General features: G+C 45.7%; 2 protein-coding genes and 1 long non-coding RNA gene across 23 annotated transcripts in view; 1 reads left to right on the forward strand and 2 right to left on the reverse strand.

The window, feature by feature from the left end:
* Positions 1 to 319: 319 nt before the first annotated feature.
* FAAP24 (FA core complex associated protein 24) lies at positions 320 to 5,394 on the reverse strand. 12 transcript variants are annotated; one of them, XM_038529478.1, is made up of 5 exons: positions 5,377 to 5,394; positions 3,788 to 3,905; positions 3,531 to 3,609; positions 2,736 to 2,883; positions 320 to 1,367 (listed from the first exon to the last, which is right to left on the reverse strand). In XM_038529478.1, exons 2-5 carry the CDS (start codon positions 3,891 to 3,893, stop codon positions 1,119 to 1,121), a joined length of 582 nt encoding a protein of 193 aa, XP_038385406.1. In that variant the 5' UTR covers positions 3,894 to 3,905; positions 5,377 to 5,394; the 3' UTR covers positions 320 to 1,118. The 12 variants fall into 12 exon arrangements, with proteins under 12 accessions (XP_038385406.1, XP_038385413.1, XP_038385415.1 ...); XM_038529485.1 differs by lacking the exon at positions 5,377 to 5,394 and adding an exon at positions 4,175 to 4,223 and having other exon boundaries at positions 3,531 to 3,612; XM_038529487.1 differs by lacking the exon at positions 5,377 to 5,394 and adding an exon at positions 4,175 to 4,222.
* CEP89 (centrosomal protein 89) overlaps positions 4,455 to 18,539 on the forward strand; it is a 73,332-nt gene continuing 59,247 nt past the window's right edge. For 6 of the 10 annotated variants that reach the window (XM_038529471.1, XM_038529464.1, XM_038529467.1 and 3 more), the window contains exons 1-4: positions 4,456 to 4,610; positions 6,833 to 6,939; positions 12,869 to 13,027; positions 15,454 to 15,640. In XM_038529471.1, coding sequence (XP_038385399.1) covers positions 4,572 to 4,610; positions 6,833 to 6,939; positions 12,869 to 13,027; positions 15,454 to 15,640 — 492 coding nt within the window. In that variant the 5' untranslated portion in view covers positions 4,456 to 4,571. Of the gene's footprint in view, positions 4,611 to 5,563; positions 5,794 to 6,832; positions 6,940 to 12,868; positions 13,028 to 15,453; positions 15,641 to 18,539 lie in introns of those variants that run through there. The other 4 variants (XM_038529466.1, XM_038529465.1, XM_038529470.1 and 1 more) reach the window with 4 other exon arrangements.
* Positions 7,819 to 14,792, reverse strand: LOC111098365. Its single transcript, XR_005354804.1, has 3 exons — positions 14,678 to 14,792; positions 13,440 to 13,549; positions 7,819 to 8,150 (listed from the first exon to the last, which is right to left on the reverse strand). It is a non-coding gene; the product is annotated as an uncharacterized LOC111098365 (long non-coding RNA).

Here is an 18,539-nt window from a genome sequence, read left to right on the forward strand (position 1 = left end):
CTTCCAGAGCTCACCATAGTGTCTTTGAAAACGTAAGGCATCTTTAAAAGCATTTATTTTTTGTCGCCGATTGTACCTTTTGGTCCGCACCCCGGGCTCTCCTCTCTGGATGCCTCTGCCCTGACATTTTCCTATACAGCTTCCCCGTGGGGCTATAAGTTTGCAAACACATTCTTTTCCTCCTTCGTGCACAGTGGCTTTTTATCTTTAAAACGGAACTCCAAACTCCAGGCTGTGTTCTGAAGACATGTTCAGTGACTGTGAACAAACTGTGCAGCTACCAGGAAGGGAGGGAGGGAGGAAGGAAGGAAGACAAAAAGGCAGTACAACTGTTTATTTACCCTGGCAGCGCCCTCAAAACACAGTGATATTAAGGCCACACTGGAAGAACACCAGCTCTGCCACCAGGAACAAGGGGTTTATGGTACGGAGCACAGCGCCTCACTCTTGGTTTCCTTTAGACGGTCATGTCTACCTCCTAAAATGTGATTAGACCGTTCCATGATAGACACAGGTTAGTCTGCCCTGGCTGGCTTTTTGCAGGATTTGAGAGTCTCTTACTAAACTCTCTTAGGAAGATCCCCATGCCCACCCCGACTTTTAAGGATTTTAGATTTATTTATTTTGTGAGAGACAGAGAGGGAGGATCCCAAGCACACTCTGCTGAACATGGAGCCCAGCACGGGGCTTGATCTCATGACCTGGAGATCAGGATCTGAGCCAAAACCCAGAATTGGACGCTCAACCGACAGCACCACCCAGGTGACTGTTTTTGTTTTTTTAAAAAGATTTTGTTATTAGGTAATGGCTACACCCAATGTGGGGCTTACTCAACCCCGAGATCAAGAGTCACGGGCTCTACCGACCGAGCTGGCCAGGTGTCCCCTCCATGCCCCTTCTTCCACTAGCAGAGTGAGGGCCGTGCTACCTGGAGCCCACTAACTTAGACGCCTGAACCCAGAGAGCAAGGCAGGGGAACTGCCGGCTTCCATGCAGGCCTCCCCTCATTCATTAGATGCTGTGAAAGGACAGTCTTTGTTCTCAATTTTTAAATATGAAAACAAAACACGATCCTGTAGCTTGTGGTCCAAGCAGAGAGGATGCTGCGAGAAGAGCCGTCACCTGGGCTGTGTGAAGAACGCTTGAATGTGCTGTGCCACTGCTGGTCCCACGACTGGCTCCAGCTCTCGTAGGGAAGCATTACTTAGTTGCTGGATACTTGGGAACTTCTGAAGCAGAAGGAGAGCTTTAACTTTTCCAACTCCTGGGATCTGCTGCACAGTTCGAAGGAGGGATAGCTCAGGGATCGGAGCCCGTTTCTTACTGAGGAAAGGGTTCTTACTGGGCTCTTTGGTTTGTTCTTGAACCTAAACCAATGGTAAAAGAAAAAAGCGTGTGAGCGCCCTCTAGAGGGACTGGCAGTTCTCTTAAAAATTGATGGAAATTTAGTTTTTACTTTTTCATTTGGTTCAGCTTGATTTGCCACTACAAATGTTTTCCAATACCATGAATATAATTTCTCCGATATCAGCAAAGTTACCGAGAGATGAACCACAGGAGTACACAAAAGACTAAGAAAAATTGATTAAAACTTGAAATTTCAGAATGCTTCGGGTAAAGCAATGAAAGCAAACGCTGAGGAGTTAAGCATGTTCCTGTGGTCTACGAACAAACGACTCAGTTGTATGGGATTAAATTAAAGCTAAACTTGGACTTGCTTGGTGCAGGACCCGGGGAGAGCTTGCCTATCCAAGGAGAAACTCAAATTTTCAGTTAGCGGTGGGCATGGGACGGCAGACAGTAGCTTTACATCAAGGGAGGTTAGGAACAGCGAAGCAAGGAATGTGGCAGAGAAGGAAGTGATCTACCAACAACACGGCGCTGCCTGCATTTTTCTTTTTCTTTCTTTTTTAAAAGATTTTATTTAAGATTAATTTATTAAGATAAATAGTAAGATTTTATTTAAGATTTATTGAGACAGAATTAGTGAGAAACAGAGATAGCGGAGCAGGGGGTGAGGGAGAGGGAGAAGCAGACTCCTTGCTGAGCAGGATCCTGATGCGGGACTTGATCCCAAGACCCCAGGATCATGACCTGAGCCAAAGGCAGACACTTAACCGACTGAGCCACCCAGGTCCCCCGCTGCTTGCATTTTTCAGTTTGGTTCTCAATCCTTGCTACACCGAAAGGGAAATTTAAAACCAACACAACAAAAATTGATGCTTTAGGCCCTGACATTCTGATTTTTACTTGGTCTGAGGTAAGGCTCATGTATCACTGTTCTTAAAAGTTCCTCAAGAAATTCTAAAGCACGGACAAGATGAATAATCGGTAAAGACAATGCAGAACCAGGACTTTTTTTTTTTTTTTTTTTAAGATTTTATGTATTTATTCATGAGAGACCCAGAGAAAAGCAGAGACACAGGCAGAGGGAGAAGCAGGCTCCATGCAGGGAGGCCAATGTGGGACTCGATCCTGGGATCCCCGTGTCACGCCCTGGGCTGAAGGCAGATGCTGAACCGCTGAGCCACCTAGGCACCCCTCCCTGTTTTTGTTTTTTTTAAAGGATCATCTGCTTTGGGCTGCAGTTGACTGCAGATGGGTGAGCGCTACTGTAGATGGGGCTGAGGGGTTGCAACCGTAGCAAGGGCAGCAGCTGGAGTAAAAGATCCAGAAAGGTCAGGTGAAAGTCTGTAGGGCAGGGCTCCCACAGAGGAGCAGGAATCCGTACTTACCAACTGGATAATAAGGCAGGACGCTTCCATCTGGCTGGCCACTGGAAGCAACACCATCCCAAGGTCCAGCACGGTGAACTTCTGTATGGCCGAGAAGTACTGTTCACTCATCTGCGTCTTCTCAACAATTACAATCCCTTGGAGATTACTGGACTTCAAAGGAAGAGATGAAAAACCAAAGCAGTAAGCCATTTTTTTTAAGATACTCTTTTTTTATGATTTTATTTATTTATTTATTCATGAGAGACACAGAGAGAGAGAGAGAGAGAGAAGGAGAGAGGCAGAGACACAGGCAGAGGGAGAAGCAGGCTCCATGCAGGGAGCCCGATGCAGAACTTGATCCGGGGACCCTGGGGTCACTCCTTGAACCAAAGGCAGGTGCTCAACCGCTGAGCCATGCAGGTGCCCCCATAAGCCATTTTGTAACACAACCACCTTGCAGGTAGTTTAAGAAACCTGCGCAAAAAAAAAAAAAGAAATAAAGAAAGCTGGGCAGCCCCTGGTGGCTCAGCGGTTTAGCGCCTGCCTTCAGCCCAGGGCCTGATCCTGGAGACCCGGGATCGAGTCCCACGTTGGGCTCCCTGCATGGGGCCTGCTTCTCCCTCTGCCTGTGTCTCATTAAAAAAAAATAATAATAATAATTTAAAGCATTAAAAAAAAAGAAAGCTGTCAGTCCAGCAGTGCTGCCAATCGTTTGTATATAAATCATCCCCAAGGATGGGGGCGGGGGCAGCTGGGGAGTCGATTCTCAGTTTCAGTACTTACATTCCTTTTTTTTTTTTTTTTAGTACTTACATTCCTAACCCGAACAAGTTTCTTCCTGTAGCCATTTCCTGCCACCAGATCGGCTTCGGTGACATAGAGAATGCAAGATCTGCTGGACAAATAAAAATCCACCGGTGTCAGGCCATCCTCAAAAACGATTTTAACTTTCCCTTAGGACACAAGAGAAGGAGGAGTTTCGTGAGCTCTCGGGGGGGGGGGGGGGGGGGTCGCGGGGAGGGGGGAGGCGACAGTAGGCAGGACGTCTCGGGGGAGGGCAGCCCACCGACCTTGCATCCCCTGCACCAGCTGCGACCCGCGCCACCTGTCGTTGGCCACCACATGCCCAATAGGCACGTGCACGGGGCCCGTGCTCCCCGCGGGGTTCCTGGCCATCGGCAGCCTGACCTAAGGGGGGAGGCGGAGGGCGGCATCAGAGCGGGTCCCCGTCGCTCCGCCCCGCGCCCCCGAGGCCGGGCGCCCCTGCACGGGGAGTCCGTTTGCAGCATCTTTAAAAGACCGAATCATCCGCCAAAGCCTTAGACCCGGGAGATTCCCCTCACTTCCGTCACCTGCCGCTCGGTCTGCACCACGGTCCCTCCGCGCGCTCCGCGGCCGGCGCCCAGCGGGTCCGCACCCCACCTGCGCCCCGGGGCCCGAGGATGCCGCGCTCTTACCTGCCGCCCGCCAGCCACTTCCGGTTCCCCTCGGGCGCGCTCGCCGAGGTTTCATCCTGCCCGCCCTCCGCCTCCCGCGGAGGCGCCGGATAGGCTAGAGCGTCGGAGATCGACACTTGAGCTGACCAATAGGAGAACGGACTACTCGCTGTTTCCGCCCCCCGCAGGGGTTTGAATGGGGGCCGCTGGTTGCCAAGAGCGACGGGCGCGGAGTAACCTTGGCTCTGATTGGTCCATAGGAAAGCGGAGCCAATGGCGGGCGGGGTTACTACGAAGTGCATTGCGTAGGAGAAGCGTCCGGCCCGTGGGCGGGGCTCGGGCTCCAGGGAGCGGTCCCCACCTGCGAGCGTGGCTGCACGTCGGTCCAGCGCTGCTCCGACCGCATCCCGCAGCCACGATGCCCCTGGGGTTTCCCAGGGGCCGCAAGAGCCAGTTTGTAAGTAGATCGCGGGGCCCGGGAGTTAAAGGGGAAGGGGTGGGGTTTGGCCTGAGGTCGAGGCCAGGGAGCACCACGAAGGGCAGTGGTCTTCCATCCGAGAAGCCCCGGCCGGGGTGTTCTAAAGCATCCTGTATCCCAGGGCCGGCCTGGCTCTCGGACAGGAGTCGCCTTGTCCCCCCCGCAACGTTTGCTGCGGGGTCGGGGAGCGCCCCCCGCGAACGCCCCGGCCACCTGCCCCCCGGGTTCCCGCCCGCGCCCTGCACCGGCTGCCTCAGCAGCAGCCCCTCGCCCCTGCGTCGGGTTTCTGCGCTCCTTACCACCCGGAGCCTCCAAGACACCCACACGCACGCTCCAGCCATTTCTCCTTTTTTTTTTTTTTTTTTTTTTTTGTAAAAAAAATGTTTTATGCGTTCAGGAGAGACATAGAAACGCAGAGAGAGCCCGATGCGGGCCTCGACCCCGGGACCCCAGGATCACCATCTGAGCCGGAGGCAGACGCTCAACCGCTGAGCCACCCAGGCGTCCCTTCCAGCCATTTCTTCCATCCCTCCAGGCCTTTGCTATTGCTTCTGCCTGGAACGCTTCCCTCCAGTGCCTGCCATGGCCACCGTCACTGTAGGCGCCTTCTCCCACCTTCCCGCTTACCACTTGCCCGATTTGCCTCCCCCCGGGCCCAGTTTCAGTGGGTGTTCTCACTAGGCCACAGGTTCTCCTTAGTTTTAAGGTATGAAAACTCTTAAATGGGAGCGGTCCCCACTCTTACCCCAGCCCGTTCTTCCAGCCTGTCCTCAGAGGCTTCTGTATTCCAGCAAATTGGAATATTCGTTGTTTCTAGAACACTGCGGCCAACGCTGCCTTCTTCCCATTGTTCATGCTGTTCCCTCTTCCTAGAATGCTTTTCCATCCCTTTTCCCACACGTGAGGGCAGTGGCTATCTTTGATGACCCCGTCTACATGCCTCTGTGGTTTCCTCCCAATGGGACACGAGAGGCCCCCTTGCTGGCTCCAGACCCCTCCCCGGCCATCCCAGCACCAGATTGTCTTTACCTTGCCCTTGGCGCTCTCCGTAATTCTGTGCTGCACGGTCGGTACTTGGGTGTTTTCCCTCCCTACTCTTACTATCTTGAGGATGAAGACAGGGTTTCTTCCTTGCAGTCCTGGTGTTTGGCCTGTAGGAGGTGTGAGTAATGACTCCTGCCTAGAAAGTGAACATTGGGCTATACTCGGAAACTTCTGAATGACTGCCAGTCGCCCAAAGCCAGATTCTCTGATTTCCATTGCATGTAGGAGCTGGTTTTCATTATTCTGTGTCTTTGAGATAACTACCTAAAGCCTTTTTTTTTTTTAAATACTTTTGTTCTTTATACTACAGTGAATAAGTTAATGTACCACTACATAATAGTATTAGAACATTCTGAATATGGCTAAATACCTAGCTTTACCAGGAGGTTTTATATACTCCTATGTCTTCCTATTACTTTTAAAAGGTATTTTATTTATTTTTCAATTTTAATTTTGTTTTTTTGAAGATTTTATTTATTCATGAGAGACACACAGAGAGAGGCGGAGACACAGGCAGAGGGAGAAGCAGGCTCCCCCGAGGAGCCTGATGGGGGATTCAATCCCAGGATTCCGGGATCGTGACCTGAGCCAAAGGCAGATGCCCCACCACAGAGCCACCCAGGCGCCCCTAAAATATTTTATTTAAATTCAGTTTGCCACCATATAGGATAACACCCAGTGCTCATCCTGTCAAGTGCCCTCTTTAGTGCCCATCATCTGGTTTACTTAAAGTCTTTATTTAGTGTCCTGCGTGATGTGGAGTAATGGGGACAGTGCTTGAGTTCCAGGGTTGATAAAGACAAGAAGGTTGCCTGCTCTCAGGAAGCTTTCATTCTGCAGGGGGGCAGCAAGCGAAGGAGTAGGGTCATTGGAGGTCATGCTGTGAAACAAATGGAGGTCCTAGATAGTGATTCTGGGGCATGGTCAGGGGGAGGTGAGAGGGCCCCCACAATGGGCAGCTGCAATGGTGTTCCCTGGGTGGGCATACTTGCCTGGCCATATGGGAATTGTGGATGGCATGGGGAGGACTGCGTTCTTAATGGGGTTAGATCCTTGGGTGGCCAGTGCAGGTGTTCCCTTTCAGGGTCAAGGAAGGGTGGTGACAGGACCTCGGTGATCCCATACACCAGTGACGCTGCTGTGTTTCATTTGTGCAGAAACACATCATCCATGGCCTTCTACCTGCAGCCAGCATCGCACCAAAGCCAGCTGTGCCCCGCACACCTCCTCCCCGCAGCCCGAACCCTTCTCCAGAGAGACCAAGGTGAGTCTCAGGTGAACAGGCCTTGAGGTCAGCCTTGTAGTGCCAAGTGGTGGGTGCTGGAACTGTTCAAACTGGTAAGAAAAATCACAAATCGGGCCATTAGATTCATGTTCTTTGAAATGTGATTATCATGATTCTGTAATGAAGTGTTTAATATTTTCTGTGGGATAATGGTCTATTCCTTCAAGTGTATGGGGTTTCCACATTTCATAATTGAATGCAATTAGTATTTTTCCAGATATAAAGCACTGAAGCCCAAGTATATAGGTTCATAATATGTTGAAAAGAATTTAAAATTATGCACATACTATTCTTCTGAAACACAAGCTGCCTTTTAAAAGAGCTGATTTGAGGGAAGGAAGAAAGAAGAGTGTTCACCCCCCAGGGCCCGGGATTCCATCTTCTCATGTTCCCAACACCAGAAAATTGACTTTCTTTTATACCCAGCACTCTTGCCTGTACCTTCTAAGGGTTAAGACACAGGAGAATTTCAGAGTATTTTTTTACCCATAAAAAACATGGATACATGGCTTGACTTACCAATGAATTGATGATAAGAACTAATTTCAGGGGCAGCCCAGGTGGTTCAGCGGGTTAGCGCCACCTTTAGCCCAGGGCCTGATCCTGGAGACTCGGGATTGAGTCCCACGTGGGGCTCCCTGCATGGAGCCTGCTTCTCCCTCTGCCTGTGTCTCTGCCTCTCTCTTGCTCTCTCTGTGTCTCTCATGAATAAATAAATAAATAATAAAATCTTAAAAAAAAATGAAGAACTAATTTCAGGCAAGAGTGGTACCTTTTTTTTTTTTTTAGTGTCCTTCAAAACTAGAATATCATATGCCTCTTGAGAAAAAAGCACTTTGAAATATTGTTAGTGTTTGTTTTTTCCTTAAATATCATGTTGATAACAAGAATAGCCATTTATTAGTGTTTACCTCACGCAGAGGCCTGTTGTTAAGTCCTTCAGAAGCATGATCTCATTCCACCCTCTCAACAACCTTCGACCCTTGGAGAGAGGTGTTGCCCGCCTCTCTAGCTTGACCTCAAGTGTTCTGCATTGGTCCGAATTCTTGCTGGGCGAGTGGTGGCACCACGGCATTGGACACCTGTCGATCTGTCCGGCTCTTCAGTGTTCATGTGACCGACTCTGACTTTGTGTCACTAGGGCTTATGTGGCAGCAGTAACAGCAAGAGAGCTAGCTTTACATTCCATCCTGGAGCAGAAAAACAAGCATGTTTCATTTAATGACAAGCATGCTGTAGGTTCATTAGAAACTCTCTGTTGTCTCTTGTGCTATATGAAAATGTCTTCCCAGACTTATAGTCTTATCTTTATGAGCCAAAAATTATCAACAAGGCTTTGGCAATTGTGGCATATTTCTGTATATTTTTTTTATTTACAAGAAATGGCATTCCAATTACACTGAGATGTCCCTGCGCTTCGCGTGTAGTGTAATAGCGTAAGAATCTGACAGCCAGGGATCCCTGGGTGGCTCAGTGGTTTGGCGCCTGCCTTTGGCCCAGGGCATGATCCTGGAGTCCCGGGATCGGGTCCCACGTCGGGCTCCTGGCATGGAGCCTGCTTCTCCCTCCTGCTGTGTCTCTGCCTCTCTCTCTCTCTCTCTCTGTCTATCATAAATAAATAAATAAATCTTTAAAAAAAAAGAAAGAAAAAGAATCTGACAGCCATTTATTTCCATTTCCTCCTTCCCATCCTTCGTCTTACTGTTGCTGTACATTTTAATTCCATACGTTATAAATCCCACAATATATTGTTACTGTTTATTTTTATTTTTTTATTTTTATTATTTATGATAGTCACAGAGAGAGAGAGAGAGAGAGAGATGCAGAGACACAGGCAGAGGGAGAAGCAGGCTCCATTCACCGGGAGCCCGACGTGGGATTCGATCCCGGGTCTCCAGGATCGCGCCCTGGGCCAAAGGCAGGCGCCAAACCGCTGCACCACCCAGGGATCCCTATTGTTACTGTTTTTGCTTTTAACAGTCTTTTGCCTTTATTAAGCCAGTTTTATTGAGGTATAATGGACATACGATAAACTGTACATATTGGACACACGTCATGTTGTGACATTTACATGACAAGATTTACCCATGAAACCATCAGTGCAAACAAGATAATAGACATATCCATCATCCCACTGAGGTGTTCTTATGGCTCCTTTGCAATTCCTACCTCCTGTCCTTCTCTCTCCCCTCCCATTCCTCTTCCCCGTCCACCCTCACCCCCATCTCCAAGCAAACGCTGATCTGTTTTCTTTCGCATTAGATTAGTCTGCATTTTCTAGAATTTTATATAAGTGGAATTACATAAAATAATTATGCCGGCTTCTTTGATTCAGCATAATTATTCTGAAATTCATCCATATTGTTGTGAAAAATCAGTAATTCATCCTCTTTATTGCTTAGTAGTGTTCCAGTATGTGAATAATGAATATGTCACAATTTGTTTCTCCATTCACCTGTGGATGGATATTTCATTTGTTTGGGGGTTTTATTATTATTATTTTTAAGATTTTTATTTATTTGACAGAGAGTGAGAAAGAGAGAAAGTGAGAAAGCACAAGGAGGGGGAGGGACAGTGGAAAAGGGAGAAACAGGCTCCCCGCTGAGTAGGGAGCCCCACATGGGGCTCGATCTCAGGACCCTGGGATCATGACCTGAGCCAAAGGCAGACACTTAACCGACTGAGCCACCCAGGCACCCCTTGGATTTTATTATTTTAAAAATAAAACTGCTGTGAACATTTGTGCACAAATCATTGTTTCCTACATAATGCTTTTCGTTTTCCTTGGGTAAATATCTAGGAGTAGAATAGGTGGGTCATATACTAGGTGTATATTTGTCAAATAACTGCTAAATTATTTTCCAAAGTTTTTATTTAACTTATGGTCTGACTAGCATTGCAGAAGTTTCAGCTGCTGAACATCCTCACCAACACTTGGTTTGGTCAATCTTGTGTGTGTGCGGTTTTAGAATTTAGTTGACCTTAGTTCTAACTCATTGCCTGTTGATAGGATTTTGAAAGTGGTGATGGTACATAGGGAACAATGTAGAGAGCTTCTCTGGTGAATCAACATCCCCCTTAAGCTTTCTGGACGACCATAGACTCATCCAGGGTGGGCCATTCCTTATTCCTTTGGCCCAGGCGGCACTGTTGTATCTGGAGTCCGTGAGCACAGCTGAAGTTCCCAACTCCTTCCTTGCAAATTTCTGGATCTCTCTACCCAAGGGGGCACATTTCTTGAGGCTCACTCTGCAGAGTGCCTGTGAATGTTGGTGGGGTACTCTTCAGTTGCCATCCTGGCAATGGCAGCATGGCCCTTCTTCTTAACCCTCCTCCTTTGTGGGACCCAATCTGCCGGGCCTAGGTTGGAAAGGAGGAGCATAAGGGATTCTCTTGGCCAGTCTTTTAAATTTTGGACATTCTAAGAGTAAGCAGTGTAGTAGTATCTCATTGTGACTTTATTTTGCATTTCTCTGTTAACTAAGATTATTGAGCATCTTTTGTGCTTATTTGCCATTTGTATATTTTGTCTTTTTTTTTTTTTTAAGATTTATTTATTTATTCATGAGAGACAGAGAGAGAGGAAGAGACATAGGCAGTGGGAGAAGCAGGCTCTCTGCGAGGGGCTACTCAATCCCAGATCCCGGGATCATGCCCTGAGCCAAAGGCAGCTGCTCAACCACTGAGCCACCCAGGTGTCCCCCATTTGTATATTTTCTTTGGTGAAGTGTCTATTTAAACCTTGTGCCCTCTTTTAAAAATTGAGTTGTGTCCCTATTCCTGTATTTTGAGAGTTCCTTATATAATCTAGATACAAGTCCTTTATCAAATATCACAGATACCAAGTCCTTTATCAAATTTCCAAATATGTGTGTGGCTTGTCTTTTTATTATCTTAACAGTGTCTTTCAAAGAGCAGGAGTTTTTGATTTTTATGAAGTTCAGCATATCAATTTTTTTCTTTGATAGATCTTGATTTCAGTATCCTATCTGAGAAATCTTTGCCTGAACCAAAGCTGCAAAGATTTTTCTCCTGTATTTTCTTCTAGAAGTTTTAAGTTTTGGGCTTCACATTGAAGTCTAATCCAATTTGAATTTCTTTTTGAATATGGTGCGGGAGGCACAGATTCAAGCTTATACGGAACTCAGTTGTTCAGCACCATTTGCTGAAAAGGCTGTATTGTATTAGTTATCTATTGTTGTGTAACAAATTACACCAAAACTTAGTGACTTAAAGCATAAAACAGTCACATTTTTTTATCCCATATCTCATGATGCTCCTTTTTTTTTAATTATTTTTTTTGCTCTCTGTGTTTCATTTTAGTTATTTTCTCGTTTTGTCTTCAATTTCACTAGTCTTTTTTTTTTTTGCAAAGGGTCTGTCCCATACAGTCTAATTTTCAGCTCCCAAAGCTCAAGTCTTTTTTAATAATCTCCCGTGTTTCTACTTAGCTTTTTGAACATATGGAATACAGTTATAACTGTCTTTATGTCCTCTGCTTGTTCTAACATATGCCTTCAGTTCTGAGTGGGTTTCTTTTGATTCTTCTCGTCATTTTGGATCGTGTTTTTCCGTCTCTTTGCATGCCTGGTTATCTTGGATTGCATACTAGACACTTTTGTAAGTTTCACTTTGTCACATGCTGGATATTTTTGTATTCCTACAAATCTGCTGGAATTTTGTTCTGGGATGCAGTTAAGTTACTTGGAACTGATTTGATCTTTTAGGTCTTGTTTTTATGAGTTTTTAGGGACATCTGAAGCAGTACTCAACCTAGGGCTAATTATTCCCCACTACTGAGGCAAGACCTTTCCAAGGACTGTTCTCCATGTCCTGTAGATTATAATGTTTTCCCATCTGGTGGGAGCAGGCATTATCCCCAGCCGTGTGTACGCACCTGGCACTGATCCTCTAATCACTGTGGGTGGTTCTTCCCCCAGCCTTGGATAGTTTCCTGACATTTCACCCACTGAGGAATATTTTGCCAAACACTCAGGGGCCCTTCTGCAGATTTCCGGAGTGCTCTCTGCTCAGCTCTCTCCTTTTCAGTACTCTGTCCTGCAAATTCTGTCTGCTGTGCTTTTCCTGGATGGTCAGCTCGATCTCCGTAACTCAGGAGGTCCACCTGGCCCCACGTCAGTTCTTCCTCCCTGTGCCATGACCTGGAAATTCTCTCAGGCAGTAAAGCTGACACAGTTGTAAATCTGTTGTTTTGTTTTGGTTTTTCAAGTGGGAAGGTAAATCCATTACTCTCATCTTTCCAATATTATAGTTTTGAATAATTTACAAGTGTTTTAAAAATGCCTTTTAAAATCTTTTGTATCTTTTTTTTGGGGTGCCTGGGTGGCATAGTCAGTAAAGGGTCTGGCTCTCGGTTTTGACTCAGGTCCTGATCTAAAAGTCTTGAGATCGAGCTCCAGATTGGGCTCCACAATCAGTGTGGAGTCTGCTTGAGATTCCCTCTCCCTTTCCTTCTGCCCCTCCCACTCATGCTCTCTCTCTAAAATAAATATATCCTTTTAAAAATAATTTAAAAATAAAATCTTTGATATCTTTTTTATATCTCCTTTTCTTCCCCCCCTTCTGATCTCTCATTTTAAAAGGAAACTACTTGAATATAGACTGCCTAGTTTAGAGACCTGGACTCATCTCCTATTAGCTAGAAAATCTTGGAAAATTCGTTTATATTTTATTTAAAAAGTGGAGATGACAGTAATATGCATTCATTCCGATGGTGTGATAATGAGATGAAGTACATAACAGACGGTGAGGATGTAGTCAGCAGATACACACTAAACATGGAACAGAAGCTCACCCTTCGTTAATTCTCGTGTCTCGTGTCCTATCGTTCATCCTTCAGCTTGCAGGTTTGTGTCTCACCTTCTCCCTGGGGTGTTTTTGTGCCTAGATCTGCTCTGGCTGCTGTCATCCTGACAACAACACTGACCGGCCGGACCGTTGCCATTCCTCAACCTCGCCAGAGATCCGTGTCTGAGAGTGACACGACCTGTGTTGAAAAGGACAGTTTCATTGAGCCCTATGCCACCACCTCAGAGCTGAGGCTTCAGTAAGAACCATATCGCTGGCTCTGCTGCTTCTCTGGGCAGAGGACACCCAGCTCGTGTGTGTGTGTGTGTTTGTGTGTGTGTGTGTGTGTATGTGTTTATGTGTGTGTGTGTGTGTGCGCGCGCGCGCATGCTTGTGGTTGTGAATGGAGCATAGTACTCAGCTTTTCATCACCACTGTCTACAGGTCACTGTCTTGGGATATTGGTTACTTTTGACTCATATCAGGATTTTCTCTAGAGTGGCTCTTACTAAATTAAGGCTTCTGAAAGCCCTGGTGGTTTTCAGAGAGTGGTGAAGTCAGTGCCACCTTCAGTCCTTCGCAGGATTCTCCTGTGCCACAACCTAGGTGCGAGAGTTGTCACCCACCACTTCCCCTTTGTCCCCTCTCTGAACATTTCATGCTGCTCTTACCTTCGGTATTCATGTCTGCTATAATCTTCTTTCTTTTTTCAACTCGTTTTCTCTGTTGCTTGAGCCTGGTGAGAGCCAATGTTGGGTTGGGTGGTCAGGAAGGTTTCCTCCTGGGGAAGAGAGCATTGAGCGCAGAGCTGAGGAAGGAACAAGATGTGCCTGGGAATGGCTCAAGGGTCTGGGGACAATGGCCAGTGTGGGGCTGGGATGAACCTTTGAGACAGAGAAGAAGGAGCATGACACATGATCCATGTGAGCAGCTGAGGGAAGAGGTTTGTGGCCGGGTCAGTGGGTGAGGTGGGTAGAGGCCAGCCTGGTCATGCCTTTGGTGTTTTGTTCTGAGGTTTGGTCCTCTCCACCCCTTCCCGCTAGGAGCCCAGGAGGACACAGGGCTTTAAGGGCTTATGGGGTGGGGCTTGGGGAACACATAACCAGATTTGCCTTTTATCTGTTATCTTTATTCAGTTTTGTTTTTTGAGGTCTTTTTGCATACCTTTTTATGAAGTCTGATCTATCAGTCTTTGTAGTTTTTGACAAAGGCCTGAAAAGAAACCTGAAAGACCTTCCCTATTATATGAATGCTCACTTATTTCCATCTACAACATGTTAATATTTTTGGCTTTCACATTTTAATATTGACTCCATTTTGAGATATTTGAATATAGCCCGTTTTTCTTCTGGTAAGAATTTTGCTGTAGCTGCATAAGAACTAAAGATGAGGAAAGGATCTTAAACTTCACTAGAAAGAATGAACAGATAAGACCATCAGAGGAAATCGGGGAACTTTGACTCAGGGGGAGGGCTGGATTAGCCACATCGTATTTAAAACACATAGATGAAGTAGTGAAAACAGTAGGACTGGTTCCATGATAGAGAAGTGCCCACGGATACCCTGAGGGAACCCGATGTTTGCAAGCATAGTGACTGTTTCATAAAGGCAGCCTCACAGAGCAGAGGGGAAGGAAAGAATCCGACAGTATAGAGATTGGCAGTAGTAGAAAAAAAAAAAAAAGATCAGCTTTGAGCCTTGGCTAGTTCAATATGCCAAATAAATTACTCTTAAAATATTAATCTGTACATACACATAAATAAGACCATGAAGTCCTATAATCAGATCTCGGAGATGCCTGCTATGTCCTTCTAAGCTAAGAATTTAAAAGGTAAACAAAAAATTTTAATTATCTATATGTTAAAAAAAACTTACACAATGAAATTAATAGAATAGGAAAAATACTTACAGTAAATGCAAAGTTTTTAACTTTGTAGATGCAAAAGTTATTGAAATAAGCGTACGAGAAGCAAAGGAGATCCCTGGGCAAAGGACATGAACAGACAGTTCTTCACAGAGAATGGACACAAATACATGGAAATAATTGTTTCAGTAACAAATGCAGATTTACATAGTGAGATTTAAGTTCTTTTGCCAAGTTTTGGAAAATTGTTACTAATGTAGTCACAGGGTGGGGAGGTGACTGGTGAAGTGGTTTTGTGCAGTATGCTTGTAGATCCCCAAAATAGTCACACCGTTTGACTCCGTAGTTTACCATACAGTTATTTGGCTCATAAGACGGATCCTAAACGCAGAAGAGATTGATTATCTGCACGCAGATGTTATTTGCCACAGTGATAATAGGGCAAAAACCTAAGTACAGGGAATGGCTGACTAAACTGGTGTATCCACTTGAGTCTTGTCTTTTAACGTTTTGACTTTAGAAACGTGTTACCAAAGAGGCACATTGTGCATGTAGGCAGTGATAGAAACTAGAAAAACCGACATAAGAAGCTAGAAAGAAATGCTGAGTTTACGAGGAGATGAGATAGTGGATGACTTAATCCTTAGCAATGTGCACAGAACACTTTTGTGGTGGGGCCTTGCAGGTGGGGCATCTAATACATATATATATAAAAAATACATATGAAAACAGTAGGACTGGTTTATATATATCTATGTGAAGTGTTAAGTGGCTCACTTGTTTATTTGTTTGTTTATTTTGCTCTCAACCTTCCGATACAGACCAAGTTGGCAGGATGAGACAGGAAGAAGGACTTCTTTGCCATCCTTTGAAATGCTGGGCTACGCAGAGGACGAGGACACGGACACAAACCTGTCGTCCAGCGGCAAGGAGTCGGAGGATGTCAGCCCTCACAAAGAAGGGGGAGGTCCCTGTGATGCTGTGTATGCCGTGCCCCACAGAAATCAGGTGTCGGTCACATTCCAGACTTTCTTTTGCACGTTGACATTAGCTTACTGTAAATTGTGTCGAGTGCATTAGCAAGGATTTCCTTTTCTCTTTTGCTTGAGGGCTGATTTTCTGAACATGGGCAGTCTCTTTTTTTTATCTGGTGAGGCAGCAGTTTCAGGCTCCTTCCTTTATTGTCCAAAGACTGTTCCTTCACCTTCAGAGATGAAGATAAACATCTTCACGTTGTTAATGTATATCTCCATCCAGTGCTAGTAAGCCTGCTCTTTTCTTTCTTTCTTTTTTTTTTATTGGTGTTCAATTTACTAACATACAGAATAACCCCCAGTGCCCGTCACCCATTCACTCCCACCCCCCAAGCCTGCTCTTTTCTTGACCCCCAGAGCTGCTTTTCCTGTCAGTTTTCCAGTATCAACATCCACGTTGCGACCTTTCTTCAAACTCATGCCCCACAAGAGGAATATCCTCCTTTACCTCCGTAGTAGCTGACATTCTTTGAGCGCTTACCATACGGGAGTCTTTTTTTTTTTTTTTTTTTTTTTTTAGATTTTATTTATTTATTCATGAGAGACATACACACAGAGAGAGGCAGAGACACAGGCAGAGGAAGAAGCAGGCTCCATGTGGGGAGCCCGATGTGGGACTCGATCCCAGGTCTCCAGGATCACGCCCTGGGCTGAAGGCAGATGCTCAACCACTGAGCCACCCAGGCATCCCCATACAGGAGTCTCTGTTGTAGGCTCTTTCCCGCAGTTATCCCCCACTGCCTCGGTGAGGAACGTGGTACAGAGAGGTTCCGGAGCCCATTCCTCTGCCACTGCCTGAGCTGCTCTGGTTTCAACTCCATGCTCCAGGGTTTGGGAAACTAGATAGTACTGCTTCTTTAATGGCAAAGGCAGTTCTGTAATTTCTTTTTCTTTTCTCGTTTTTCATCGTCACTATTAACACGTTACAGTGACGTACCCACATTTACAGCATCAAATTATACACAGAGTGATTATGTTTCTATTACTGCCCCCCACTGTATTGAATCATATGTTCAGTGGTCCTAGGGAGTTTATTTTGAGGAGACCTTCGGTGAGCATTTCACGAACAAACCATCAGTTTCTAACACATGCAGACTGTAACATGCAGCATGAGGTTTCTCTATGGGAAAAGCTCTGAAGCAGGCAGGTGGTGGCCGAGCCTAGAGTAAGTTCTGCCGCAGGGGCCCAGGGGAAGTCCGTCTGCCCTCGATCTGCGGACTTTCTGGCTGGTATTTTGCACTGAGGTTACAGACAGAGTTGTCTATCACTCAACTATTTTGGAAGTAAAGCTTGCCACCCCATTTCCCATAGAAGAAAGAGATTATAGTGACCTAAACAGTCTCCTCTGTCATTAGCAGGATACAGATTTTATTTTGTAGGCATGTGTGTCATGGTGGCTTCAGGACCCATGTGCAATAGGGAAATTTTGTTTTAGTTTAAAATGTGAAAAGTAGAGCAAGACAACTATTAATATCAAGCATTGATGAGGTTATGCAGGAGCCCTCTAATGCCGGTGGGTGTATGAGTTGGTACTCCCACCTTGGAAAACTGACATTTCAGTTTATATTAAAGCTGAACATGTTTATTTTCTACAACCCAGCCCAAAAAGAAAGGAAAAAGTAGAAAGTAATATAATACATAGGTATTCTCATTCTCCAGAATGAGTAAGTATGGACATCTTATCTTTTCTTGTCTCAGATTTTCTTTCTTTCTTTTTTTTTTTTTAATTTTATTTATTCATGACACACACACACACACACACACACACACACAGGCAGAGGGAGAAGCAGACTCCATGCAGGGCGCCTGACATGGGACTCGATCCCGGGTCTCCAGGATCACGCCCTGGGCCGTCGGTGGTGCTACACCGCTGAGCCACCCGGGCTGCCCAGTTGTCTCTGATTTTCTAAAAAGAAATGAAATCATAGTTTGGGTTGAAATCTTTGTCTCCCTCCCTGGAAGACAATCAGCTCTTAGATTTGGAATACATTCTGGAAGTCTGTGTTTTAGCTCTTTTACTACAAATAAGTCAGCAAATAAATACAGCCCAACTTTTTTTCTTAATTGTAAATAGGTCACCATAGCGAACCAGTCATTTTACCCCTTGGCTTTTTTTCACTCTGATTGCAGTTTTGAGATGAATCCACGTTAACTTTTATATCTACGTCCTACCGATGAGCATAGAGGTTATTTCCTCGCACATTTGGTCCATGCACCTGTATGTGCTGAGGGTCGCACCAGATCCTGCCAGATTGTTCTCCAAAGCAGTTTTTTTTTCTTTTGCCTTTCAAGCAGCAGCATATGCATGCCGGTCACCCCATTTCTGTTCATCCCAGCTGACTGGAATGCCATCCTTATACAACCCAGGAACCAATTGCAATTGGAAGGGCTCATGACGGTCTGCTTTGTCCTGGCCAGTTGCAGATGGCATGAACGAAAGGGCCCTTTGAGCTGGAAAGGGATTTTGATTTCCCACAGCCTTATGATTGTGTTTTTTTGGGAGGGGGGTGAGGAGAGGGTTAAAGGGGTAACACAATAGGTGGAGGGAGACACATTGACATTTTCTGAGCATTTAATATATGCTAGGCAGCTTATATGTATCATCTCATTTACTTCACATCCTTGGGGTTAAGTGTGTAAAGAAACATGGTAAGTGACTCGCCCAAGGTTGTTACCCAACCAACCATCCAAGGGCAGAGGCAGGCTTCAGACCAGGGCGACCAAGTTTCTCTGTTTAGAATTAAAATTTGTGTTTATAGTCCTTTTGCCTATTGAGACTATTTCTTAGACATAAAGCTTTCTTTGAAACTGGCCAAATATTCTTAAATTGATACGATTAAAGTATATCCCTTTTGGGGAAAATGGGTGTGTAG

This window comes from Canis lupus, chromosome 1, assembly GCF_011100685.1.
Source record: "Canis lupus familiaris isolate Mischka breed German Shepherd chromosome 1, alternate assembly UU_Cfam_GSD_1.0, whole genome shotgun sequence".
NCBI lineage: Eukaryota > Metazoa > Chordata > Mammalia > Carnivora > Canidae > Canis > Canis lupus.